This window comes from Drosophila sulfurigaster, chromosome 2L (assembly GCF_023558435.1).
Source record: "Drosophila sulfurigaster albostrigata strain 15112-1811.04 chromosome 2L, ASM2355843v2, whole genome shotgun sequence".
Taxonomy (NCBI): Eukaryota; Metazoa; Arthropoda; class Insecta; order Diptera; family Drosophilidae; genus Drosophila; species Drosophila sulfurigaster.
The window spans coordinates 29,037,618-29,062,625 of NC_084881.1; the positions used below are offsets into that span (position 1 = coordinate 29,037,618).

General features: G+C 40.0%; 7 protein-coding genes across 8 annotated transcripts in view; 2 read left to right on the plus strand and 5 right to left on the minus strand.

Annotated features, from left to right (window-relative positions):
- Positions 1-81: 81 nt before the first annotated feature.
- LOC133835170 (uncharacterized) lies at positions 82-1,197 on the minus strand. Its single transcript, XM_062265078.1, has 2 exons — positions 1,067-1,197; positions 82-996 (listed from the first exon to the last, which is right to left on the minus strand). The coding sequence occupies exon 2, from the start codon at positions 953-955 to the stop codon at positions 191-193; it is 765 nt and encodes a 254-aa protein (XP_062121062.1). The 5' UTR covers positions 956-996; positions 1,067-1,197; the 3' UTR covers positions 82-190.
- A 201-nt stretch (positions 1,198-1,398) lies between these two features.
- On the minus strand, positions 1,399-2,065 carry LOC133835171 (large ribosomal subunit protein bL27m). Its single transcript, XM_062265079.1, has 3 exons — positions 1,901-2,065; positions 1,686-1,849; positions 1,399-1,621 (listed from the first exon to the last, which is right to left on the minus strand). Exons 1-3 carry the CDS (start codon positions 1,962-1,964, stop codon positions 1,418-1,420), a joined length of 432 nt encoding a protein of 143 aa, XP_062121063.1. The 5' UTR covers positions 1,965-2,065; the 3' UTR covers positions 1,399-1,417.
- Positions 2,066-2,125: 60 nt separating this feature from the next.
- Positions 2,126-3,526, plus strand: LOC133835168 (uncharacterized). The gene is made up of 2 exons (XM_062265076.1): positions 2,126-2,557; positions 2,613-3,526. The coding sequence occupies exons 1-2, from the start codon at positions 2,197-2,199 to the stop codon at positions 3,380-3,382; spliced, it is 1,131 nt and encodes a 376-aa protein (XP_062121060.1). The 5' UTR covers positions 2,126-2,196; the 3' UTR covers positions 3,383-3,526.
- A 491-nt stretch (positions 3,527-4,017) lies between these two features.
- On the minus strand, positions 4,018-6,485 carry LOC133835166 (uncharacterized). The gene is made up of 3 exons (XM_062265074.1): positions 6,212-6,485; positions 5,713-6,147; positions 4,018-5,657 (listed from the first exon to the last, which is right to left on the minus strand). Exons 1-3 carry the CDS (start codon positions 6,365-6,367, stop codon positions 4,578-4,580), a joined length of 1,671 nt encoding a protein of 556 aa, XP_062121058.1. The 5' UTR covers positions 6,368-6,485; the 3' UTR covers positions 4,018-4,577.
- Positions 6,486-7,049: 564 nt separating this feature from the next.
- LOC133835165 (polyphosphoinositide phosphatase) lies at positions 7,050-10,467 on the plus strand. Its single transcript, XM_062265073.1, has 4 exons — positions 7,050-7,277; positions 7,340-8,107; positions 8,165-9,023; positions 9,090-10,467. The coding sequence occupies exons 1-4, from the start codon at positions 7,197-7,199 to the stop codon at positions 9,959-9,961; spliced, it is 2,580 nt and encodes an 859-aa protein (XP_062121057.1). The 5' UTR covers positions 7,050-7,196; the 3' UTR covers positions 9,962-10,467.
- On the minus strand, positions 10,464-21,055 carry LOC133835164 (sodium- and chloride-dependent GABA transporter ine). Of its 2 annotated transcripts, XM_062265070.1 has the most exons (10): positions 20,772-21,055; positions 17,873-18,834; positions 17,527-17,818; positions 15,547-15,725; positions 14,833-14,967; positions 12,578-12,707; positions 12,164-12,253; positions 11,151-12,102; positions 10,920-11,096; positions 10,464-10,849 (listed from the first exon to the last, which is right to left on the minus strand). In XM_062265070.1, the coding sequence occupies exons 2-10, from the start codon at positions 18,549-18,551 to the stop codon at positions 10,583-10,585; spliced, it is 2,901 nt and encodes a 966-aa protein (XP_062121054.1). In that variant the 5' UTR covers positions 18,552-18,834; positions 20,772-21,055; the 3' UTR covers positions 10,464-10,582. The 2 variants fall into 2 exon arrangements, with proteins under 2 accessions (XP_062121054.1, XP_062121055.1); XM_062265071.1 differs by lacking the exons at positions 17,527-17,818; positions 17,873-18,834; positions 20,772-21,055 and adding an exon at positions 16,679-16,975.
- Positions 21,056-22,211: 1,156 nt separating this feature from the next.
- The window catches only part of LOC133835161 (uncharacterized), a 129,681-nt gene continuing 126,884 nt past the window's right edge, over positions 22,212-25,008 (minus strand). Inside the window, 2 exon segments of the mRNA XM_062265063.1 lie at positions 22,212-24,479; positions 24,550-24,975. Of these exon segments, the coding sequence (XP_062121047.1) occupies positions 24,238-24,479; positions 24,550-24,975 (668 nt within the window). The 3' untranslated portion in view covers positions 22,212-24,237.

A 25,008-nucleotide genomic window follows, 5' to 3' on the forward strand; every position in this document is an offset into this window, starting at 1 on the left:
TATATTATTTAATCATCGATTGTAGCTTCTAAATTTAAAAACGACGCCCAACGGTTTGTACTTTAATAAAACGCAGTCATATTTCGTTTCAAACAAAATATTAATGGAATTTATTTGCCTAGACTAAACTAATAAGTATGAGAATGTACGTATTCCTGATATAAACATGACAAGTTAAATTTGTCTAAATCTATTCTCTTCCATATTTAAGCGCTAGTTTCTTCATAGCGATGCGTTCCTTCGATTCGATCTTGAGACGCACCAATTGCCCATGGGTTTTGGCCTCGAAAAATCTTAAACGGAGCTCCTTTTCACGCAGATTGAGCTCCATTATTTTGACCTCCTGGTCAAGCAGGAACTTTCGTCTTTGCGGATTTTTAGTATTAAGAAGGGCATTCAAGTCCAGGGGATCGTTAATTGTATTGCTTTGCAACGGCACTTGATTAATATCTGAATGGGCAAATTCCTGGTTTAATGTTTGCTCCAGCATTTCCGAGCTTTGTGGATTCTCGACAATGTTTTCCGGATCGATGATATGTTCGCTGTGTATTTGGGCGGAGGTTTCTGCCGTCTGTGGGAATTGAAATAATTTCCTATCCTCATCATTATCGTCGGTATCCTCCAAAGTCATTGCATCTAATTGACTGGGGCTCAGCTTCAAGCGTTCCACCACTGGCTTTGGCTTCTTGAATATTTCCTGGAACTGCTTATAATATGGGAAATTCTTCAACTTTTGCAATTTGGCGCGCTTATAGCCTTTGATCATGTTGGCCACTTTGCAGCGCACTAGAATATAATCCAATTCGGGATTAACTTCCTGAGTCATCATCTTGTAATACGCCACAGTTGTGGGCTGCTCAAAGGGATGACGACGCATAAAATTGAGAATGCTTTCACACTCTCGGCTGGTCCATTGACGTCGCGGGTTCAATTTTGGCTCCGGATTTGATGCCATGTTGATGGTTCGTGATTGATGACGAACCAATTGAAGTTTTTCTGCTTGTAAGAGTGAATTCGAATTTATTATTTCGATAATACGTTGCGAATTACTACGTGGAAAGTTTACCTTTTCCTTCTCTTTATTTTGATTTTGAAATACTTATCAAGTAAATATGTACTTATTTACTTAAAGATTTACGAAAATTTGCAAACATTAGCGCAGCGTGGCTGCATATTGCATTTATAAATTGGCTAATAAATGCACGCGAATACAACACTATCAGTGGTCACACTATGTCGCTGTGCAAAGAACACTACGAGTTTTTCAACACTAAACCGCGCTACGCCGTCAGCCCAACTGACTGCTCAGAAATTTAGTTAATTTTAAATTAAAGAATAAGTGCAGCACATCGCTATATTAATATAATAAATAAACTATCACCCTGCAAAATGAAATGCTTTTATAGTTGTTAACAAATTATATTTCCTCGACTAGGCGAAAACGCTGATGTTGCTTTTCAGGAATAACATTGTAAAACTTCTTATAAATAGTTTGATCCTGGCGGCCGGCGTAGTTGCGCTGCACCCAAGAGTGCTCCCAATTGGGATCAAGAGGCTCGCAGCTCATAATAACTCTACCGTGCTCCATGGCAAACAATGTGCCATTGCGTCCAAAGCCAACCTATAAAATATACATTAGCTCCGAGCTATGGTTGTATATATGTATATCCAGTAGTACAACTCACATTTAGTCCAGGATGGAAGCGTGTTGTCAGCTGAGTAGCCAGAATAGTGCCTTCGGAAACGTAGTGACCGTCGAGCACACGCCAGCCACGATGCTTTGGACGCGGGTGTCCCTTTTTGTTCCTCGTGCTGCCGCCGGTCTTCTTACTGGCATTTCGTACCGTTGCTAAAATCGTTTCATTAGGCGATTGAACTTTCACATACAATTAATACTTACTTAGCAGCGGTTGTTCTGCCTTCAGACATTGGAGAGACAGTTTTTGTAATATTGTTAACGACATTTTAATTTATGTTTAGCTCTGTTTCTGTTTATGCAACTGTTTGAGCTCTGCAACAATGTGACCCTACTAATCAACAAATAAAGTTGGCTCCGGGCAACAGCTGATAGCAGAAATGTGTGACCCTGTCGAGGCAAATAAGAAAAACTTTTGACCAGTGTTGTTCTATTTCGTTTACGATTTCGCTCTATGCAACAGCTGATAGCGGGAAAAGTCTTGTGAGCATTTGAAAATAATGGAGTTGATGGCAAGTGGGAAAGTGGAGACTGCTCCACAGGCTGCTTCTCTCCGACTAGAGGACACTGCACTGCGTCATAAAATACGCGAGTATGCCAAGCACCAGCGAAAAGACTTGCGCACAAATGCAACAGATGCTCTACGCTTTGGATTGGGACAAATCCGAGATGAGATACGAGAATTGGAAAATCTGAGCGTTAAAGATGTCCATGGCTTGGCGGGTCGCATCAAGCGGCGCAAACATGCCACCACCGAAGACATGTATCGCCTGAGTCACGCCTTTCTTCAGAGCAACGACAATATTAACGCATTTGCCGCCACTCAAGGAGCCGCTCAGGTGATTGTCAAGGAATTGACGGGTAAGATCACTTTTCAATTAATAGTTTAAATTTGAATTAAAATAATGCGTTGCAGGTGCCAACGTCCAACGGCAAATTGATGCTGCCGAATGCTTGTGCAACCTCTCGCTGGGCGAAGCGCATGTTTGCGAAAAGATCACGACGCTGGCTGGAAGTTATTTGGTCACCTATTTAAACAGTCAGGAGTCGCGTCTGAAACGCAGCTGCCTGTGGACATTGGCCAACATCTTAGCCAGCTGTCAGAAGTCGGCGAAAACATTGCTCCAAATGCAGCTGGCCACCAAGCTGTGGAAGCTGTACACAAACGATGCCCAGGATTACGCTGAAGATGCGGGCATCTGTCTGCACTTGATTGCTACACATGCTGGAAGCTTGTTGCCTGCTGAGGATCGTCGTTACATTGCCGAGCATCTGCATGAGAAGCAGCCAAGGCAACCAGGTGGAGAGTACTACATGTACATTGTCTTCCAACTGGATCTTGTTGGCTTGGAGTCGAAGCTTTGTGCGTCAAAACTTCAGCATTTCATTGAGTTCTTTTTGAGCTCTTCAGAGTTGGACTACAATAACTTAAAGCAGCAATTGCAAATTGTTTATGGAGTGCAAGTGCTCTCCAACATCTTTGCAACACTTTCTTCAATTGAATTGAAGCAACAGCTGGATATAGAGAACCTTATCAATGCCTTAAACAAACTATTTGTTCTGGGCAATGCGAGTCTGACAAAGATTCTGCTGCAACTGTTGAGAAATCTTATGAATTTAAATGTGTTCAACAAGGAACAGCTGCTGGGGCAGTTAAGAGTCTACGATTGTCCAATTAGTGTTTAATATAATTGAAATCTTAGTAGAGAATTTGAAAAATTTTAAGAGCATGAAAGTTGAAAAAGAAATTGTATTTTGAATACTTATATTGTAAATACTTAAGATGCAAATTGTATTTTTGAACTGAAAATAAAATGTTAACACTGTAAATCGGTTTGGTTGACAATCTCGTTTAGTACATTTAGAATGTAGTACTATATTAATATACCAAATACAGCATTTGGTATATTTTAAGTATGAAAACCGCACTGTTTTGATTTTAATTCACAATGATAGATAGAGGGTATCTCACAGTCGAGTCACACTCTACTGTAACTTTTTACTTGTTTTTGTTTTTTAATCGAAATCAAAAATCAATTAATGTGAAATTATTAAAATGCAAAATATTTCGTCAAAGACATAAACGCAAATTGAACAGGTTCTTTAATTGAAATTTTAATTTTATATTAATATTTTGCATATTAATTGTACTTTTAACCAATTTGCGGCCTGAGCCTATAAAATGCAGATAAGTTGTTTACCAAAATCCTTTCGCTTTATTAAAGTTGCAAATAACCGAAGTACAAACTGTGTATTTAAAATATTTAATGAATTAAATTCGAAGAAATTCCTGATCTGTTCCTAGATTAAAGAACCCATTTATTCCTCTTACTATTAAATAATATCACCAGAAATTAAATGAGAATTTAAACTCCTAAGAGAATTGAATTGATAATATAAAAAAACAAAGAACTCCAGATTGTTTCTCAGTTTAAATAAATAATATTCAAATATTTCGCCACCGAAAATAAAACAATTGACACAATCGATTTCGTATGCTCTTGGGAATTGATTATTCTCCTTTCGTTCGTTTGTATATAAAATTGTTTTTATAAATACTACGGATTCTTGCCCCTTGCGGAGTATTGAATTGAATACATAAATGTGATTGAGATTGAATAATGTGTGCTAAAACTAAAAAGACAATTACACCAAATTATACAAATTACAATCAATTACAAACTAAATACCACATTGAAATGGACAAATGAAAGCACAAATAATGGACGACATGAAACGAAAGCACTACTCAGACTTAGGATTATATGGAATATACGAAATGAGATTAAAGTAAAATATGAAACGAAAGCACTACTCAGACTTAGGATTATATGGAAATGAGATTAAAGTAAATACGTGCCACAAATGAAACATTAATCAATTAGATGTCGTCTTCAAACAGGGCGATTATGCGACGTCTTTGGGCGTCGTCGTCTTTGTCTTTGGCATTCAAAGCGTTATTATGATTATTATTATTGCCGTTGCTCTGCACATTGTGATGCCTCACATTGTGAATCTCCAGCTCAGTGACGGAGTCAAATACCAGATTGCACTGATTGCAACGGGCTGCAGAGAACGGCTGCAACAATGTGGAACCGTAAGCTGCAGGCACTGGCGAATCCTGTGGCGTAACTGTGGCACGTTGCAACTTCTCGAGGAACGAGGCACGTTCCTCATGCAACAGCGGAGCAGCTGCATTCGCAGTCGCTGAGCATCGGATGGGAATGGGCTTCTTGACCACCAGATTCTTGCCGGACTGCTGCGAATTGCGACTCTCACTGCGCTCAATGGCATAGAGCACATTGTTCTCCACTGTAATTGGCGTATTGCTGCCGCTAAGCTTCAGTAAGGAGCTGGTAAATGGAGCATCGTCTTCCGTGTTAAGAGGTCCCAACCACTGCGAACAAGTTGTCTTTATTGCCGTCGAAGGATCAGCAACGGGAGCGGGTTCAGTTGCTTTCTCAATGGTGCCATTTGTGATCTTCACCTGATTGAGCTTATCGGCCAGCTGCGTGTCTATGGAATGTTCCTGCAACCAAGTGCATATTTTGTGCAGTGCGAATATCATGCGCCTGATGAACTCGTGTGGCGACACCATCTTCTGTTGCTTGATGTCCAACAGGCGATTCATCTCGGCAGCAAAGCTAAAGAACTGATATTCGACGCAGTTGTCCAAGTGCAATTGATGCGTATCTTCGTGCATGTACCGCTTGCAACACGCCGGACACTTGCGCTCCTTCCACATGGGTTCGGGTATGTTGACTTTAATGTCTCTTAGCTGCGCCTGCTCCATGGGATCGTCTTCCTCGAAGTTTGTTTCGCTGTAATTGTAACAGTTCTTGTGCTTGCGCTGTAGAGCATTCTCCTCGTTGTCGTCGCTAGAGGTGACTGCTGCGTAGTCTTCGTCCTCGCCTGTGCCATTGCCGCTGCCACTGCCAGCACTGGTCGAAGGCAGCTCCGCCTGGAAAGGATGAGTAATTAAAATTTATGAATTTATAGTGGAAATCTCTTCTTACTTGTGCTGAATTGCGATGCTTGTTGAGCAAGGCATTTAGAAAGTGTATTCGCTGTTCGTTGCCACTTCCATTCCCGCTGCCGCTGCTGCTACCGTTTCCACTCCCACTCCCATTGTTTCCCCTCTGCTGGGGCAGCGTCTGGTTGAGCAGCTGTTTGTGCACTTTGTCCGTTGTTTCTAGCTTGATGCTGTTGTTCAGCAGCAGATTGTCCACTGGTCGCTGTTCCACGTAGCGCAGTTGATCCGCCGTAAACAGTTCGTTCTCTTTATCAGCAGTGGTATCTTTATTGTTGCTCCCCGACTTTTGTTGATATATCTCGATTAACTTGAGACTTATTGCATTTTTAATGCACTGTTCACGGAATGTTACAGCGTGTTTTAAATACGATATGCATAGTGCGCATATACATGAAGGCAGGCCATCATCATGTGATCCCTATATTTTAGTAAAACAATTCAATTTAATTGCTTGAAAATTACAACCAATGTTTTTTTTTTACCTTCAGTCCCGTTGTCTCTTCAAGTAAAACATTGATTGGCTTCTGGTAGTTGAGATACTCGTTGTGTGAACCGTGTAAATATGTCGGTATTTTGGCAAATATATTGTATTCTGCGGGGCTGCTACAGATGCGACAAATATTTCCCCACGTCGTCATCTTTTTTCTTATTGTATGTTCACTATTTCCTTATGCTAAAATTGAAGCCAACTCTTATTGGAAAGACTAAAAAAACAAAACAAGAGTATACAACAAAAAATTGCAAGTGTTGCTCTACATTGCGAAAACAAAAAGGCGGCGAATCAGCTGCAAGTTTAACAACTCTGGCTAGGCATTTAAACATTTAATTTGTTGGCGCGAACATGGTAAACTAAATGGTATGCTTTTCTAGTTTCATACATAATAATTATTACTGATTGTTTATTTTTTTTTAAATATTATACAAATAATTTGAAGAATTCTATTTCGTCCTGTTGAATTTTTAAGTGTTGCCCTACTTTAGGGAATTTTGAAATTTGCATATCAGCTGGCAGTTTAACTGCTCTGGCGAAATTGAAAAAATTATATTTCTTTTCTGTCTGTCTTAGCTCGTGTACTACAAAATGTTAATAAAATTATTTTTAAGAATATGTTGTACACAAATATTTTGTTTATTTGCATTTAATGTTACATTGAGAGAAGTGTATTTTTAAGTGTTGTTCTATCGTGGCGAATTCGCAGAAACAGCTGTTGATGCAAATAACGTTATCGATTGTGTCAGTTTAAAATGGTGGCTATTTTTTGGCGCCACTGTCCAAAAAGGATATCCGGCCAGAAAAAACTCAAGTGAAATGTGCATTAAGTTTTTAATAAGTTTAGCAACTAATCGGTGTTGCAAAACAAGTGCTAATATAAGATTATTTAAACATAGTGCGTTATACATCGGTATATCGATGTTTCGATAGTTATTTCCAGCCCATTATTGTTGGCGTTGAGCGTACGCGTAAAAATGAATAATGATAATCCAAATATCATATTTAATCCGCTTATAAGTTCGATACAAAAGGTTGTGCTATATGAGACACGTTCGGTAAGTCGTTTGTAACCAATATTTTGCCACAATTTGATAGAATTCCGTATTTTGCTTGTTAGCGCTTATATTTGGTGGGCAGCAACAATCGCGAGACGCGTTTTCGCTTGCTCACCATCGATCGCTTGGCGCTCAATCGTTTGAGCATTGAAGAGAACGCCAACGAATTCAATAGTCTGGAAATACGCCGGTTTGTGTCCTCACTAACGGGCTCGCCCAAAGTCACTTCGGCTTACGGCGTCCTAGGTTTTGTGCGCTTCCTGGAAGGTTACTATTTGATACTGGTAACGAAGCGAAAATGCTGTGCACACATAGGTATGCACCTGGTTTATACCATCAAGGATACGGTGATGGTGCGCGTCAACGAGGTGACCTCACAACGACCTCCGCATCCCCATGAGGAGCGCTACAAACGCATGTTTCAGAACATTGATTTGCGCAGCAATTTCTATTTCTCGTACTCTTACGATTTGACCCGAACACTGCAGTACAATGAATCAGCGCCGCGTTATGTGGGTGCTCAAGTTAATTTGGATTGCGATGAACCGCTGCCAGACTGGAATACGCTGACCAACAATGTCGAGCGCACTCACGAGCGTGTTGATTACGCATTTCGGAGTGATTCACGCAAACGTTTCGTTTGGAATGCTTATCTACTGCAGGCCATGGAAGGCATTATGCTGAAGGATTGGTTACTGGAGGTAACACATGGCTATGTGAGTCAATCGTGCATTAGCATCTTTGGCCGGCATGTCAATGTATGCCTCATTGCAAGGCGTAGCACTCGCTTTGCTGGCACACGCTTCTTGAAGCGCGGCGCTAATTTCCAGGTTAGAATATTTTTGATATTTATGTGCTATCCATTTAACAATTGATTTCTATTCTAGGGCGATGTGGCCAACGAGGTGGAAACGGAGCAGATCGTCAGCGATGGCCAGCGTTTGTGCGCATTCACGCAAATGCGCGGCTCGATTCCATCGCATTGGTCGCAGGACATTAGCAAGATGGTGCCAAAGCCGCCCATACAGCTGGATATATCGGATCCTTATGCTCAGACGCCGTCGCGGCATTTTGAGCGTTTGCTCTTTCATTATGGCGCTCCGTTGATCATGTTGAATCTGGTGAAGAAGCGCGAGCGGCGCAAGCATGAATCCATCATTTCCAAGGAACTGGAGAACAGCATTAAGTATCTGAATCAATTCTTGCCGCCGCAGCATCGCATGAAGCATATACACTTTGATATGGCGCGTCAGAGTCGCCTGAGCGGTGGCAATGTAATGGAACATCTGGCCGTGATTGCTGAGAGCATTATTCAGATGACTAACATGTTCTACAAGGCGCATCGCGGCAGTGAACTCAGCTTCCAGACAGGCATTGTGCGTACGAATTGCGTGGATTGCTTGGATCGCACTAATTCAGCTCAGTTTGCCATTGGGAAGTGCGCACTGGGACATCAGCTGGAGCGCCTGGGTTTTCTGAAGACGCCTAAACTTGAATTCGACTCTGACTGCGTGACAATGCTGGAGCATTTGTACGAGGAGCATGGCGACACCTTGGCATTGCAGTATGGTGGTTCACAGTTGGTGCATCGCATCAAAACGTATCGTAAAACAGCTGCCTGGGCCTCACAGGGCAACGATGTGATGCAGACGCTGAGTCGTTATTATAGCAACACTTTCAGCGACACGGAAAAACAGCAGAGCATCAATTTGTTCCTTGGTCTCTACAAGCCAAGCATTACGAAGCGTAAGAATTTCGTAGAATTCTCTTTTTTTGTCATAATTCTAATATAGTTGTGCTTTTACTTTGCAGTGAATCAGCCCATTTGGGAGTTGCAAACCGATTACTATATGCATAATGCATTTGTGCCCAGTACATCGAAAGCTCCAATTACGGATTGGGTGCGTCACAAAGTGCGCGAGTGCTTGCCTTATCCTTGTGCGGATGCCAACAAGCTGGTCAAGGAGCTTATAAGAGTGCATAGCAATAGCCTAGAGATGATTGATGCTTACTCCAATTATCATCAGTCCTTCAAATGGACAGACTTGAGCGAACACATCGAGTTTGAAATTAGCCAACTGGCTACGCGTTATATGCCCACATACCGCACAAACTACAGTCCATTCCAGAGGCAAATACAACCGTCTCGCAAGGCACGACAGAATCCATCAATGACTGGTCAAAGCTCCACGGGATCAATGAACAGCAACTCGTCCAGCTCCAGTGAGGGCGAGGATAGCTCCAGCGATGAGGAACTTAGCGCAAGTTTTGCCGAGAAGGAGGCCAAGCAAACGGAAACCGCTGAACCAGCGCCTTTTACGCTCGCATCTATGCTGCCATCCATGGAACAGGTTTATGGCTGCACCATCAGCGCACCCTCGAAGCAGAACATGTCCATCTACAAGAAATATGTGAAGATTGACAAACTGTCAAGCGTAGGTGTTTATCCCAATCAGACAGCAGTTGCGCAACGGGAACAGGAGATTGCCCTAATGATGCGTGGCGTCACATTGCGTCCGCTTAGTGACTATGGAACCGATTCGTATCTCAGCGTGGAGCCGCCCACTGTGCCTGCGGAGAGTCAACGTATTTATGCAGAATACTGCAAGACCCCTCGCTACTTTAATGCTGTTCCCAAATTTGATGAGTTTGATAAGCTGTACCAATACGTTCAGAATCTTTAGAAGCCAAAGCGATGATTGCAGTTAGCTGAGTTAAAAACAGGTTAGCGTTCACGGATTTTATTTACAAAATGCTGCAAGTTAGTTTTATTGTAAAAGGTAATTACATTAAAACTAACTATCGGCTGTGTTGATGGCTTAAAGCGACTTCTGTTGTATGACATGGATACAATAGAGCTCGCCTTAAGTTTTCATGTGTCGTCCCATTAAATGTCAACGAGTTTTAAGCGAAGTTGTGTTGATCGCTTAAAGCTTTGAGGTAATTTCGAGGTCTTTTGTGAGTTATGGGCGATTAAGTATTAATTGCAAAGAGAGTAAGATGCAATGAGCTTTAATGTGTTTTTAAGAATGGTAAGCAAAGCATAGCGAATATAATTAAGAAATAAATAATTGTAAATGTAATTCATGTCCCCAAGTTGATGGGTTGATAAGTTTCATTCAAAGCTCATTAATCTCAAGCCCCATTTACATTCTCACCAAAGAACGAAAATATATAAAATACATATAAATTATGATTGCGTTTATTGTTTGCAATTTAAAACGAAAAATTAGATTTAAGCAATACTCAGAAATTGAATTAACAATTGAACAGGAAACATGACGCGTCTCCCCATCGTGGCAGCTCTACTTAACACTGTGTTGATCTGTCGCTGGATGCGCTGCATGCTCCGCCTTCGAATGATATGTGTATTCCGTATGGAGTCCTCCTTGTGGCGCTGCATGCGAGGCAAGCATCGCATTGTAGCCAGGCTTCTGCATGGTCGACTTGTACACGTTGTTTAGCTCCTGTGCCAGCATATATTGTTCTTGCTCCGGATAGTCGTGTTCGCAATGATGTTCGCCGCATATTTTGCATTCGTAGATGTTGGGACGCAGCGTAACTTTGATGCGCTATGAAACAAAAAGCAATAAGATTTGGATTAGCCGTGATCTATTTGCAGTTCGATCTTAGACTTCTCACCTCCCAGAAGTTGCTGCCATCAGCACGCATAAAGTTGATGATCGCATAGCCGGGTATGCAGATCAGCGACAAGGAGGCAAACATCCAGCCGATGCCGTAGGCCCAGTCCGGATAAGTGTAGCGTCCATTGTGATATGTTGGCTCCTTATAGTTCACCAGACTCAGCACCCAAATGGCCTATAAAAAAATCTATTGTAATATCTTCTTTGCAACTCTTCGGTGGAAACATACGAAGAGCAGGCTAGGTCCCAGTACAAGCCAGCAGGACTTCAAGTAGAAGGATGGCGCCTTGCCGGTCATTTGCTTGACGTTCTTTGAGAGTCGCCCGGTGCCGTAGAACCAGGCTATGGCAATCATCTGACAGAAGGCCAGAAACATTATTGTCACGGAGGCAGCATAGTGATCCATTAGCTGGAAGTAGTAGATGCCGCCCTGTATGATGTTTGGTAGTCCAAACAAACACGAGATGACGCACACAAAGAGCACAACAATCTCGTGATAGCCCAAATGTCGCTTAATCCAGCGTGGGAAGCCATCTTGTATGGATGTGACCACCACCTCGACAATGGCAAACTGCGAGTTGAGGCCAAGGCAGAGCAGCATAAAGAAGAACATCACGGCCCAGAGTTGAGCGTACGGCATCTTGGCCATGGCCTGGGGATACACTACGAATATCATGCCAGGACCATCGCCAATGACGTCGCGTACATTGGTGTTCTGTTCCAGGGCGAGATTCCCCAGTGTGGAGAAGGCAAAGATGCCCACCAGCAGGCTGGTCAGCATATTGACAACGCTCACAGCAACTGTGTCCCGTAGTATATTGTTGTTGTACTTGTTGTAGCTGGCAAACGAGATCATCGACCCGAACGTAATGCCCAGCGAATTGAAGTTCTGTGAGGCGGCATTGATCCAAACGTTAGCATTTCCAAGCTCCGACCATTTGGGCTGGAAGAAGAAACGCAATCCCTCGTCGGCACCCTCCAACGTCACAGCTCGGAACATTAGAATGATGATGAGCACAAAGGGGAACGTGGCTGTAAAGTAGCGCACCTTGGCGGAAGATTTGATGGACTTCCAGGTGGCAAAGTACACCATCAGCCAAGCGCACACAAGGCAGGCGAAGAGCTCCCAGCGCATCATGCCCGGGTACTCCAATCCCGGACTGATCTGCAGCACTTTGTTTCTGCAAGCGAGACAATTCGTTATTCTATTCGGAGATCTGTAAAAGAGAGTCTTGGGCCTACTCAAAGAACTCCTCCGACGGCGTGCGGGACGTGTTCGGCGCGGTGACATTCTCCTTACGCTGTGGCACCCAACAATCGGGAGTGTTCCATCTGCAAAAGAATTCGCGAGTGGTTAGTGCTTTTTTTTAAGTGAGAGTGTTTTTTTTTAAGTGAGAGTGTTTTTTTTTTTAATTTTTTTCATTTTTTTAAATGAGAGTATTTTTTTTTTATTTTCTTTTATTTTTTTTATTTATTTTTTTTTCTTTTTTTTCTTTTGTGTTTTTTTTAAGTGAGAATGTTTTTTTTTGAGTGATTCTTTTTGTTTTTAATTTTTTTTAATGAAAATGATTTTTTTTTATTTTTTTTTAAGTGAGAGTGAGTTGTTTTTATTTTTTAATGAAGTGAGTGTTTTTTTTTAAGTGAGAGTGTAGTTACCTGTTGCTGCAGTCGATCCACGGCATTTGTGTTTTGAAGGAAGTGAAAAAGTAATAAATTGAATAACCTATTATGACGCTATAGTAGGTGGACATGAGAAAGGAGACAACCACACTCGCCAGTCCAGCTCCTGAATATAAAATTGTGGTGAGTGCATAACTTTTGATTACTAATATGATTCTTGATTACAAATTATTCAATTATATTAAAGGGGAATTTATATCATTATTATTTTTCTTATATTGTAACATATACCATATTTCTTATGAATATTTGATTTGATATTAACAATTTCTATCCCTTGGGAATATAATTTATATGAATGCAAACATTTCCCTAGATTATCGTTTATTTTTCAGCAACGTCTGTCTTGAAACGACAAAATTAACCAATTTATGTATAATATATATTTCACAATTTATCATAATCTAAAGAGATATATACTATTTTCTAATCTATTTTTTCGATATGGTATAATCTTTGGGTGTTTTAATAATGGATCATTAGGAAAAACTTTAAAAGTAATATCTTCCCCCTGTATATCTGGAATTCACGGAGATTCTTTTTGTAGGTTTATGGGTTCTTTCACTCAGTCAATTGTTTTTTTTTTATCACATATTGTTGCACTTTTGGTTGGGTTTAGTTGCGAACTAAATTAGCGCCTAATCGGTTCGTTTATGCTTATAAATCAGACCGGTTCTTAAGTTGAATCACATGTCTAGACGGACTTGCACTCATCTGCATAATTTTAATTGGCTGCGTGTCGCTGGAAGTCAATTGACACTTGCAACTTGTAACATTTTGTCCATTAATATTTATTAGTTTGCTTTCAGCTGCAGTTTGGTTAGAGGTTTAGGCGTAGGCGTGGGCGTGAACAAAGCAATTTTTGTGGGCGGGATCAAAAACTATGCCAATAATTAATCGATTTGCAAATATGTCAAAATAATGTTGTTTTTAAGATTTACGATTGCAACTATGTAGAGGGAAGTTAACGAGATGCTTGGAGGGGATGCGGGGTGTACTTTTGAGGGTCTCGCATATAGATGAGAGACGCGTACGTAAATCGCTCAAAACATTTCCGTTTCGCTTATTCACATTAGCACGCCATACTCGACAACAATGATACTAACTAATTAGCATTTCATATCTCGTTCTGCCTCATTCTTGTTTTCTACACATGTGAATTACACTTGCTGGAGTTCAACTGCAAGTCTCTCAAGATTAATGTAAGATTTGTATACTTAGTAAACAGCTGAATAGCTATTGTAGATAGTTAGTAAAATCACATCAAACATATAATTGGTTAAATTCAGTAAATATATCCTACTAAAGTTTGGCTTTTTTTTATGATTTCGGAATACTAAATTATTGATTTAGCCTATATTATACCTGAATATAGAGTATTTTATTGTTTACTAATCACATTTACTTGTTGAGGGTCTGTTTTCGGCGGCTTTTGTGACTTGTATGTAAACTGAAACATGAACATTCGGTTGACTAAATATTTACCCAGTACACTAACTATGATCAGAGACCTTGGCAATGAACTTTGCGAAGCAACACCTATATTTGTCATGCCCCATGGGTAATCCTCATATTGTTTGAATCGTTTTGTTTTATGATTTCAAAAGAACACTTCTAATTTTAGTTACTCAAAGCGTGTCAATGTGACGCACAAGATGACGTAATGAATTGTGAGCTCTAGATAAATAGGGGAAGAGAATACTAAATAGCCAACAACTATCAGTCCGAGAATGTCAAATCAAATCACAGATAAAAACATTTTAAATTATTAAATTATGATGTGTAGCTTTTGAAGTTATGATAGAGCTTTATTAGATTACTTGTGGACATGTCTGTCACTTCTTTTCTAGTAATTCGTCATGTTGAAACTTTGAAAGGTCTTTAAGAGACATCAACTCAATGTGTCATATGTCATTTTAAGATAGGGGTAAAGTATATTTGAGGCTTTGAGTTGATAAAAATACTGAAGAATACTGATGAAGATGAACACTCTACTCATTCATCATTAGAGCTACTTAAAGTTGTAAATAATAGAAGTGATAGGAATTACACATACGCCCCATTGTCTTGCATTGTGTAACACACCTTTTCTTTTTATCAACTTGTTAGTATCGCAACTTTATTTTAAATGCATAACATAATGTATTTATCTTATCGAACTGTCTTTCCACAAAATTAGATTTCGTGACTAACTTATTTCTAATCTTTGCCTTGATAGCTCGTGAACTTACCCTTGAAAAGGGGACAGAGTTGACCCAGTGCACCGATGGGGCCTCGGCCCGTGTATTGTCCGACCGACAGCTCCATGAACAGCAAAGGTATGCTGCATATGAAGAGTATTATGCAATAAGGTACTAGAAACACACCTGTGAAACGAAATTTATAGAGATAGTTATCGTGGTAATGAGATGGAGACTCAAATGACAACAGCTAAATACACAAATTAAATTAATTATAAATATTTAACATCAAACAACAATTGCAAATTGTGTAAGGCAGTTCGCTCTAGTCGTCAGTTGTTTCGGCTGTAAATGTAAATGAAATGGATGTCTCTTCTCGTCGTTTCTCTCTTTGTTTTTCTAGAGAATATAAGACAAAGAGCGAGATCTGTGTAAACGAAGATGGACGCAGATCGTCAAGTGGCTTGCGTGCGTTTTGTGGAAAGAGGGAGATCACAGGGGGGAGAGATCGGAGTAGAGAAACTATTGAGATGACAGTGACCGCTTTATTTTTGTCGTTGTTTTTTTATACTTTTGCGCTGAGCTTAAACAAATTTTAATTTATGACTTTTGTCCGCGTTTACAGCGGAAATGTCGCATAAAGCGCGAATTTTCCATGTCGCATGGAATCAAAAGTATTTGCCGAAACCTAGTTTCACTTCGCTCTCATCTTCTGGCATTTCCGTTAAGATTTTTATCTATAGTTATGTTTGCTCTGAGACTTACCCCCACCACTTTTGTAGCACATGTAGGGAAATCGCCAGACATTGCCCAGGCCAACCGAGTAGCCAATGCAGGCCAAGACGAACTGCATTTTGTTGGCCCAATGTTGTTGGCGCGGCTTCAAATGGGCCGCCTCGTCGGACATGTCCATGTAACTGTCATCGTCATCGATGCCCAGTGGCCTGTGGATCGAAACATATATATATTTGTATATAGTTAGTTATACAGTATGTAGTCATTGTCATTTGTATTATAGTCGGGCAACCAGGCGCATCTAATTGCTGTCAACACTCGAGGGGGGCAATCAGATTGCATGACCATCGCCCTGAAACGACCCCCCAACAAACATTTCTGGTGCGTCAAATAGTTTAATTGTAGTAATCCACATGGCAGACACCAACCACGGACCAAAAACCAGATGCAACAACAATGGGGGAGGTGTCAAATGCCATTGCATTGTTGACTCAAATGATCTCTGAGATTGGGGGTGTTTGTTTAGATTGGAGGGCTGGCCAGTTTAACGAGGTGTTGGCTTGACAGGCGAAGCTATAAATTGAATTACGTAAACTGCAAAGTTAAGGCAATAGTAACAAAGCTTACGATATTCTCAGTCATTCGAATAGTATTGATAAGACACTTTACTGGAAGAGTTACGTTATAAATTGTACGATATGCATATATATAATTATATAGAATTGTGATTCAGTTTTCTTCATTCCTTGCTGAAAATATTAAATGATATTGAATAAAGTTAAACTAGTTGCCGCATTTAATTCAACAATTAAGTTGTCATTCAGTTATCTTCATTCGTTGTTCAAAATATCAAATAATATTAAACATAAATAAGTTGAACTAGTTGTCAACTATTAAATAGTTGTAGTCCTCAATGGCACGTGCCTCATTGTTAGCCTATGACTCGCTCTATATATAGACAACATTCAATGAATTTTTAGCGCAAATTCATACGGTCCACATGCCCATTAAATAAACGTTAATATTCAATCAGCGCCGTTTCGCTAATGAACAAAACCAACACAGTTTATCATAATGGGGTACATTACTTTAAATTGAAAGCTATTAACTTTGAATTGACTTGAATTGCATCCATATTATGTAAGGAGGAGCATTAACTTACACTTTAGCCACACGGCTGATTGGGTAATAGGATTGCTCGGAATGCTTCGAGGATTGTGCATCCAGGTCGTTGCGATAGGGCATTTCGTATTATTATTATAATGTATTCTCGGTGATATATTTCAGGCTATATGCGAGAATCTGTCCATGTATAATAATAAATTCAAACTTGTTTCACGTTATCCATGCGTCCATTACTCTTCACACTGTTCACTATCCGGAATGTTTTACAAGCTTGTTTGAGAAAAGGATTCGATCAACTGGGGAAGAACTGCACCGTTCGTAGGTCGCCACCTTACTGACTATCGGATCGGGCTTAGAGGTTGGGACTAATCTTACGATTTGAACGAACTATTTGAGAGTCAAGCGTCAATTGGTAGAGTCAATAGAGTCAGTCTACTTATGTTGATCTGCTATTGATCTCGTTAAGGAACACTGCTTAAAAATAGCGCATTTGATGCGATCCGTTTCAAGCAGCGATCTAAAGCTATTCACGTTTCGTGTCAACACTTTGGGAGGAGGTGGGACATCATGTGGCCCCCCAAGCACAACTTTTGCGATCGAAGCACACGCAGATGGTGTTAAAATCGTATGTTTGCTATTAAATAGGTGTGATAACATTTGCTTTGCTTTTCTGGTGCCAAAATTTGCGATAAATATTATAGTTAGTGTTTGATGTGATTGGCAAAAGGGGCGTGCTTTGAATACGCTAATGGAATAAATGGGCATCAAATTGGTTTAAAAACGATTCGGAATTATCAGAGGGGGAATGCTTTCTCACAAAAGGTTATTTTCCGTTGGGGGGATCAAGACTTGGAGACACATAAAAGCAATTAGTTGTCTACTTACGGCGGTGTTTGCGGATTCACCATGTCGAACAACTCGTTTGCCGTGGTTGGCACTCGTCTGATGACCAGCTTTCGCCCATCCGTCGAACCAATGCCAATGGAGGCAAGCGAGCGCACAGATGTGACATCCGAGTAGATCTGATTGCCACCGGCCAAATCGTGAAAGTGATAGGAACTGCCGCTGAGTGAGGACTGTGGTTGCATGTACATCGCATTCGGCGGCTGAAGTCCGCAGTTTGCGGCCGAGCTGCCGGCGAGATTGCAGCTGCTGTCGCTCATGCCAGGCAGATAGGCTACAAACGACGACGAATCTTTATCGATTCAAGCAAAATTGCGATTCAACTTACCTGAGACAATGGAGCGCATGCTGCTGTGATGGCTGCCCAGGCGGGAGCGCACATCGTAGCTGAGTGGGGAGACAACCTCGTGTCCGGCCATTGTGGTGGTCGTGGTGCACGTCAAAGTGGCGGGCGTTAAATGAGCTGCCGGAGGTGGAGCCATCGTTGTCTCGGCATCGCAATCATCAATGGTGAAGGTGACCGTTGAAGTCGACGTTGCCGGCTGTGGCGGCTGAGGCACATGCAAATGCTGCAGCTGTCCGGGTTGGATGACATCCGAGTTGGGACGCGACTTTACCGATGTCTGGCGGGGCGTCTGTTGTTTCTGCAAAGCTGCTGCCATGGCCACAAGCGATGTCGTGGAGTTGGTCTGACGAAAGGGCAGCTGAGGTGCTGAAGCTCCGCTTGTAGACGTTGTCGGCGAACCGGGCGTGGCAGGTATGATGATGTACTTGTGGGGTCGAATGGAAGACGTGCGGATGAGTCGCGTCTGCTCGTCGCCATCGCCACAACTCTCTGCTCCGCTGTCGGACAGTTGGCTGTGTCGTGAAAGGGGCGAGAGGGTGGTGGGCGTGGTGCGTTTGGTCACCACATTCAGGGCAGTGGGTGAGGAGGCGGTCTTGGCTAGTTGGCCGCCTTTCATTGGAGTGTTGTTGTTGCTACCATCTTGGCCAGGTTGCTCTGCCATTTTGGCTAATTGTTGCGCGGGTTTCTCTCGCTTTGGTGCTGCTAAAATTCGTTAAAGTTGCTGATGCTGGTTTTTTTTTGATTTCGCTTGATTAATCATAAAAGCATCTTTCTTGTTGTTGTACACGTATTTATCATTTTAATGCTCATAATTTGTAGCTAGTGCCGCTTACAGGCGACTCATAAAACTTGTTGTTGTTGTTGCTGTTGCTGTGGATGATGATCATGCTTGTTGCTGTAAATGTTGCCTCTGCGGTTGTCATATTTTTAAATCACTTTAAAACCTTGAACACCACAATGCCATTATTAGTATTGTTGTTGTTATTATTGTTGTTGTTAGTGTGCGCTCGCTTAAGCTTTTAAATCGTAATAAAACCAAATAGAGAAAAAAGAGGCTCATTGTTTTTTCGCTTTTTTATGATTATCTTTCAGAATAACTATCTCTTAAAGCACTCCAACAAATTTATTTCTACGCCAGAATATTCCACAAATCTCTGCAAATTGTCTTAATAACTTATTAACCTAATTCTCAACTGCATACTTGAGAAGTTTGCAGTAGCTCTCTTGAATTCTTGAATTTGATCTCTATTTTAGAGTATATTATTGTTTGTTGCTTTTGTACAAATGTCGCTTGAGGCAGAGTAATAACTTAATAACATAAGCTTCAGCTGTTGTGTGAAGAAGACTCTCATCACAATTCATTGTCGCATTGTAGAAATAATCTCGCATTTCATTTTGTTCGCTTATCGCAACACAATTTATAAACTTTTCACATGCCAAGTATTTACTTTTCTTTATTTATATGAGAAAACAAAAAATATAAATAAACAAGCACATGCTTCATGTCCCAATTTTTTTGTATTTCTTTTTAATTTTTATTTCCACCTTTTATCATCGTGACAGATAAACACTCTTCATATCTGCTTAGCACTTCAGATTCCCATCACAATCACTCACACACTTCACTTGACATCACTTACAAAATTGTATCTTATCGTTGGCCCCCCGTTTGGCCCCTCGCTTGTAAAGCACCTCAACCTCTTAACATTTCTTTGTTAGCTTTCGTTTTTTATGGCTTTTGACTTGTTTGGTGTTTTCGGTATTCAAGTGAAATTCCCTGTTGCGACATTCTCAGTTCGGTTTTGATAGAAACCAAACACCAACTACGTCATAATCGTTTCGATGATACATCGATCCAGATGGCGCATGGCGTTATGCTCTAGTGACTCTTTTGCTCCAGCGCAAAGGTCATTGAAATGGGTTCAGAATTATTAATTATACGCATCTTGCGACAATCTAAGATGTATTTTCGACTACTCTGACAAAAGTAACTCGCATTGCACGCTGCACACAATGGGGCACTTTATGGGGCTTCGGTGTAATAAAAACAGCCTCATTGGCTTGCCATGTGATATGTAAATTTCTCGACTTACTGTGCCAATGCATTGAGCATGAGCTAAGCGTCGTAATGTGTAGCTAAGAGAATCATTCACACGTATTTCGAGGTATTATTCGGTTAGATAAGCTCTGATCTGCGACAAGTTACGAGTTGTTTGTAAAACTTCAAGTTTTTGTAATGTTATAATTTTATCGTCCATTAGGAATATTTGCATTTGAATATGTATAAGTTCTGCTGAAGGAATCGAAAATATTCTGTGGTCAATTAAGACGATTTTTTACGCAACTTTTGTTATATTCTTTTTACATATTAGAAACGCTTTGTGTTAATGAAACTAGCATCCATAAAAGCTAAACTTCAATGCAAAAAATGACAAAAAATAAAGGAAACGAAAACAACAAAAAATAATCAATTTTGTTATTAATCAGCACGAACTTGTTTTTTCTCAGCTGCTTTTTTCTCGCTATTTGGTTTTGTGTTTGAGTTTGTTTTCTCAGATTAATAAAAGAAAACAATCAAAAAATGAAGTAAAACCGTTTTTATTATAGATTTTAGCATTGATAGAATTTCAAACTTGATTTCACGTGCTCATTCCCATTACTAATGGAAATTTAAATCATTTTGTAATTTTAAATAAAATCATATGGACTAATTGAAGTAATTTGACGACACTTTTCAATTGCAACTGAATTGAATTCATTCATTTGCCGAGTCGGTTATTTATTCAACAATGGCTCAGGTCCAATTTTAATCATAATTCACAATCGTATAATAGCTTAATCAACACATTGCACGGACTATTATTATTATTAAATCAATTACTCGCATGGCAGAGGTGGAGAGAGATAACACGACGTATACGCAATGCGTATACCAAATCGAATGGAATATTATTTAAACTGTTTAAAGAGTTCTTCAATTTTTGGAATTTTATATGTCAAACATGTCTTAACAAATTGCGCGACGCGTTCAATGTTTATGTTTAGCTCGTTTTTTTTTTTTTAATGAACTCCCGTCAAGCTGCCGGCGGAGCTAACGTGCAGAGAAGTCGGAGATCCGTGGAGCCTACGTAAAGCCCCCTGAGAAACGTGCAAACACGCGCGCTGTCAAATGTCAACTGATCCACGTTTGCGAATATCGTTTACACTTGACGTCGCTTTTGGGGCTTGTTGTGTGCTGTGTGTCTACTGCGGGCAGCGCAATGCAGGCGGGGGATGCGGGGGCTTCGTAGGCCTGCAGCTCACGGTTCGGTGGCCGCACGTTGGCTCGCTCTCTCTCTCTCTCTCTCTCGCTCTCTTTTTCGATCGCTTTACTGCGAGCGGCGAGCATTTGCGGGTTTTGGTTTTAGTCGTGTGCTTGCTTGGGCTTTCCGGCGCGTCGCGGCATCTGATAGCAGTCAGCGACAATCAGAATAACCGCAAGCAAAAGACTGCAGCGGTGTTTGATAGACTTGTATATACCCTACTTTAAGTGATTTTGATGACTACAATTCTTGTTGACGCGTACAAATTTCATATTCACATTTTAAACAATTTAAAAGTCATAATTTTTGAGATTGCGAGCGAGGTTCGTTTGTTTCTGTTTCTGCTTCTGCTTCAGCTTCAGCTTATCCCCCAAAGCTTGCATATTAATTTTGATTGTACGACGAACAAGAAGAAGCTACAATTGCCGAGTAGTTGAGTTGAAAGTTGTCGTTTTAGCGTTTGTTGAACCGTGGTGGAGGTAGAGGAGGGGGCGCATACATATATTTGATAAGTGCATTTTTTTTATCACTTAGCAGCGATAAGCTGATTGATAATGAAGACGGGCAAGGGATCCGCAGTGACGTAAGTCAAGGTAAACGGGCAGTATACGAGACAAGACGAGACGATAATCAAATGAGATATACTTACGCTTATGTATTGAACTTACTTGATATCGTGTGTTTTCGAATTAAAAACTCGCTTTCAAGTATTTAAATTATATTGATTGACTTATGTTGATCGAGTGAAAGTCTGCTGACAAAGTTGTTAACGATTAGAATCATTCAAAATGATTAACAATAATTAATATCATATTGATATTATCTGTGAATTGATGTACGTTGTTCTTAATGAGTTCAGTAATAAAATGGATATGTTTTTTTTTATTTTTCTTTATTTATATTCGGTCATTATTTATTAGTTTACAATAAGCGATTATGATAATATTTTGTTTGTTTAATTTTAAATACAATTCTTTATAATTACAATTTAACTATTGTTCTTTTTACAATTCTTCTCATTTTGTATATTTGCTGCCAGTGCAAAAAGTTTCGTCAACTTAATACTAGTTGTTTTTTTTTTACGGGAAAATGTTTAAATATCGATTTGATTACGAAGAAAAAATAAAAGTTGTTTCTTTTAATTGTGAGCGAAATTGTTTAAATAATTAGTTTGTGCACTTTTACTCTGTTTTTCTTTATGTCGTTTTGTAATAAGAAAATAATTTTATGCCTGGCATGAACCTATTGCTGGGGAAGAGGGGAAATGTTACACAGAAACCTATACACAAAAAATACTAAAAATACCATCGGTTTGTGTATTATTTACAGTTGGTCTCTTTCCGTAATTGTGTGTGTATGTGTATGTGCGAGTTCTCATGGTATTTTTACTATATAAAGAAATTGTCTTCTGATTTGGCTTAAAGTAGTGACTATACATTTTGTTTATGTTTAATAATATTAATTTAAAACTTCATTTTTAATAATTTAATTATAACGACGTATTTCTTCCCCCACCATTTCCTCTCTAGACTAAGACAGCCACGCCCCTATAGAACGTGCGCCCAAAACAAAAATTTCGCTGCAATGTTTTCAGACGCGTTGATAGCTGCACTCTGGCTTAGTCCAGGAGTATAATTGAAAGGGTTTCGATAGAAATCCGTCGATTCGTTGTTTAGTTTCTTTTCCTTCAATTCTACCTTTTGTTTTTTTTTTTAAGTACTTGTTCGTACTTGTCGCGCTATTAGTTTAGTTTTTAATTAGTGGAAGTATCTTTTTTTCATTTGCATTTTAAAACAATCACAACAATTTAATATTAACTGACTAAAAAACTACAAAAATAATTGGGTTAATCATAGTTCAGATAGGAGTAAAATTATAGTGTTATATAGTTCAAATCCTCCATTAGTCGTTATTAAAACAAAACCTTAATTAATCCTTGTGCGCTGTTTGACGCCTCAGTGGCAGTTTTTTTTTTTTTGTTATTTATTTTTGATATAAATATTGTTTATTTGGGATCTACTATTTCCAGTGCCCAAAAACAAGTTCATTTGGCTGTGATAGTTTCTCTTATGTGTGTGTGTGTGTGTGTAAGTTGAACTTGTTCTTTCGATATATAATCCTTGAAGAACAATCGTTTATATATTGTCCTTTGGTTATATTCTTTTTGCTTGAGGCAACTGGGAACTAAGCGTTTCCCTAGAGGGGCTTTACGTACTGCTAAGGAGTATTACTCTTTTCGGGGTGCATTGTTCGTCTCTCGTTCTATATGTTTGTGAAAAATTAAGGCAGTTTGGAATTGGAATCGGCGAGCTCAGATCCTAAATTAGATGTGTACAGGAAGTGTAGTAGTGTGTGTACAATGTGTGTGTGCTATAATACAAAGTGTCGATGTTGTTCTGCTACTACCCACACCCTAAACTTTTATAGGAAGTCTTTATAGTTATATATGTATATAACAAATTATCAATATGTAATCATAAATCGACTAATGAAGAAGTTGTCGTTAGAGAACGAGAATTCTTTTGTAGCTGCTGCATATGTTTCTATCTTGTCTTTTACACTTTACTCTCTTCTCTTCTATTCTCTTCTCTTTTGGCAGTTTACTTAGTATTTTCATTATGGGGTCTACGCAAAATTCTCATATTAGTGAGGAAAAAAAGGAATACTAAAATGTTAATACAAAAATGTATAGTAATAAAATTATTTTCTTAAGTTATTTAATTAATATTGTATGGTGTGCAATATTTTCGTTTTTCTTGCTTTTTACATTTCTTCATTCATTCTTTTTAATTCCGCGCTTGCGCGTTTCATAAACGCTTAATACATGCGCGACTACAGTTTCGGCTCACAACTGTACTTTTGCTTTTCCTTGCATTTGCATTTCATTTTCGCGAAATTTAATTTCGTTATATATTTTGTATCTTTTTTGCACGAGCTTCTCAAATATCATTTCTATCTTTTATGTGTTTTAATGTCTAAAATTATAGCTAGTGTGTTTCATTTGTTATTGTTCGTTCTTTCTAGTTTTGTTGTTACATTACGTGTTTAGGAAATGTAGTCAGGTGTTGGTTCCGGCGCAGCGTCCGGATTGGCAAACAGGGGGTTGGGGAACTCTGGCGGGTGCGGCAATGGTGCCAACGTCTTGGGACGTCTTCTGTAGGCCATCAGCCAGCAGGACACCGCAACGGCGACGGCGACAAGAGCCAACAGCGCCGTTATGACCAGAGCAATAATCAAACCCACCATCGATACACAAATATCCTCAACGCGCTGAGCAGCCGGTTTGACTGTAGGAAAAATAAAATAGATTTTAGCGAATTGTCACAGGGAACTTTGTAGCCAGGGGGAAATACTTACTGTTGGCATCATTGAGACCAGGTCCGTTGCGCTTCTCGAATGTCAATATAGCATTGGATGAGATGGTAATTTCTTCGCGCAATTGACCCTCCACTCCAGAACTGGTTGCAATCGCCGTCGAATCTGTGGAGTTATCGGCAATGGAGCGACGACGTCGTCCAAAGGCATTATAGCCACCACAATTGACTGGCTGACATTTGCCGAAGCAAACGCGTATGTTGCACTGGAAGCGTATATTATCGCTGGAGGGGAATTTGAAGGCATTGAAGCTGGCCAGCAGGCTGTTTGTGTCGGGGTTGTACTCCCAATTGCCAAAGATGCTGGTGTCTGTGGCACAGCCATTCTCGTCAGTGACCAGATACTCGTTTTGTACGTTATCCTCCATTGTCTTGGCGATACAGGAGCGAGCAAATCCACCATAAATAGCTGGAATTAACAGATTAGTTAGGCTGCCAGATG

What these genes read in the sequence shown, in the direction of transcription:
- LOC133835168 (XM_062265076.1), top strand. Translation starts at nt 2,197, where the DNA reads ATGGAGTTGATGGCAAGTGGGAAAGTGGAGACTGCTCCACAGGCTGCT. An exon ending in GATTGTCAAGGAATTGACGG is followed by an intron (nt 2,558 to 2,612) that starts GTAAGATCACTT and finishes AATGCGTTGCAG; the next exon opens with GTGCCAACGTCCAACGGCAA.
- LOC133835171 (XM_062265079.1), bottom strand. Translation starts at nt 1,964, where the DNA reads ATGTCGTTAACAATATTACAAAAACTGTCTCTCCAATGTCTGAAGGCA. An exon ending in GGCAGAACAACCGCTGCTAA is followed by an intron (nt 1,850 to 1,900) that starts GTAAGTATTAAT and finishes AAACGATTTTAG; the next exon opens with CAACGGTACGAAATGCCAGT. An exon ending in GCTTCCATCCTGGACTAAAT is followed by an intron (nt 1,622 to 1,685) that starts GTGAGTTGTACT and finishes TATATTTTATAG; the next exon opens with GTTGGCTTTGGACGCAATGG.
- LOC133835164 (XM_062265070.1), bottom strand. Translation starts at nt 18,551, where the DNA reads ATGGCAGAGCAACCTGGCCAAGATGGTAGCAACAACAACACTCCAATG. An exon ending in TGGATCGACTGCAGCAACAG is followed by an intron (nt 12,254 to 12,577) that starts GTAACTACACTC and finishes ATTCTTTTGCAG; the next exon opens with ATGGAACACTCCCGATTGTT. An exon ending in ATGGCAGCAACTTCTGGGAG is followed by an intron (nt 10,850 to 10,919) that starts GTGAGAAGTCTA and finishes TTTGTTTCATAG; the next exon opens with CGCATCAAAGTTACGCTGCG.
- LOC133835170 (XM_062265078.1), bottom strand. Translation starts at nt 955, where the DNA reads ATGGCATCAAATCCGGAGCCAAAATTGAACCCGCGACGTCAATGGACC.
- LOC133835165 (XM_062265073.1), top strand. Translation starts at nt 7,197, where the DNA reads ATGAATAATGATAATCCAAATATCATATTTAATCCGCTTATAAGTTCG. An exon ending in AGCGCGGCGCTAATTTCCAG is followed by an intron (nt 8,108 to 8,164) that starts GTTAGAATATTT and finishes TTTCTATTCTAG; the next exon opens with GGCGATGTGGCCAACGAGGT. An exon ending in CAAGCCAAGCATTACGAAGC is followed by an intron (nt 9,024 to 9,089) that starts GTAAGAATTTCG and finishes TTTACTTTGCAG; the next exon opens with TGAATCAGCCCATTTGGGAG.
- LOC133835166 (XM_062265074.1), bottom strand. Translation starts at nt 6,367, where the DNA reads ATGACGACGTGGGGAAATATTTGTCGCATCTGTAGCAGCCCCGCAGAA. An exon ending in AAGAGACAACGGGACTGAAG is followed by an intron (nt 6,148 to 6,211) that starts GTAAAAAAAAAA and finishes ACTAAAATATAG; the next exon opens with GGATCACATGATGATGGCCT. An exon ending in AGCATCGCAATTCAGCACAA is followed by an intron (nt 5,658 to 5,712) that starts GTAAGAAGAGAT and finishes CATCCTTTCCAG; the next exon opens with GCGGAGCTGCCTTCGACCAG.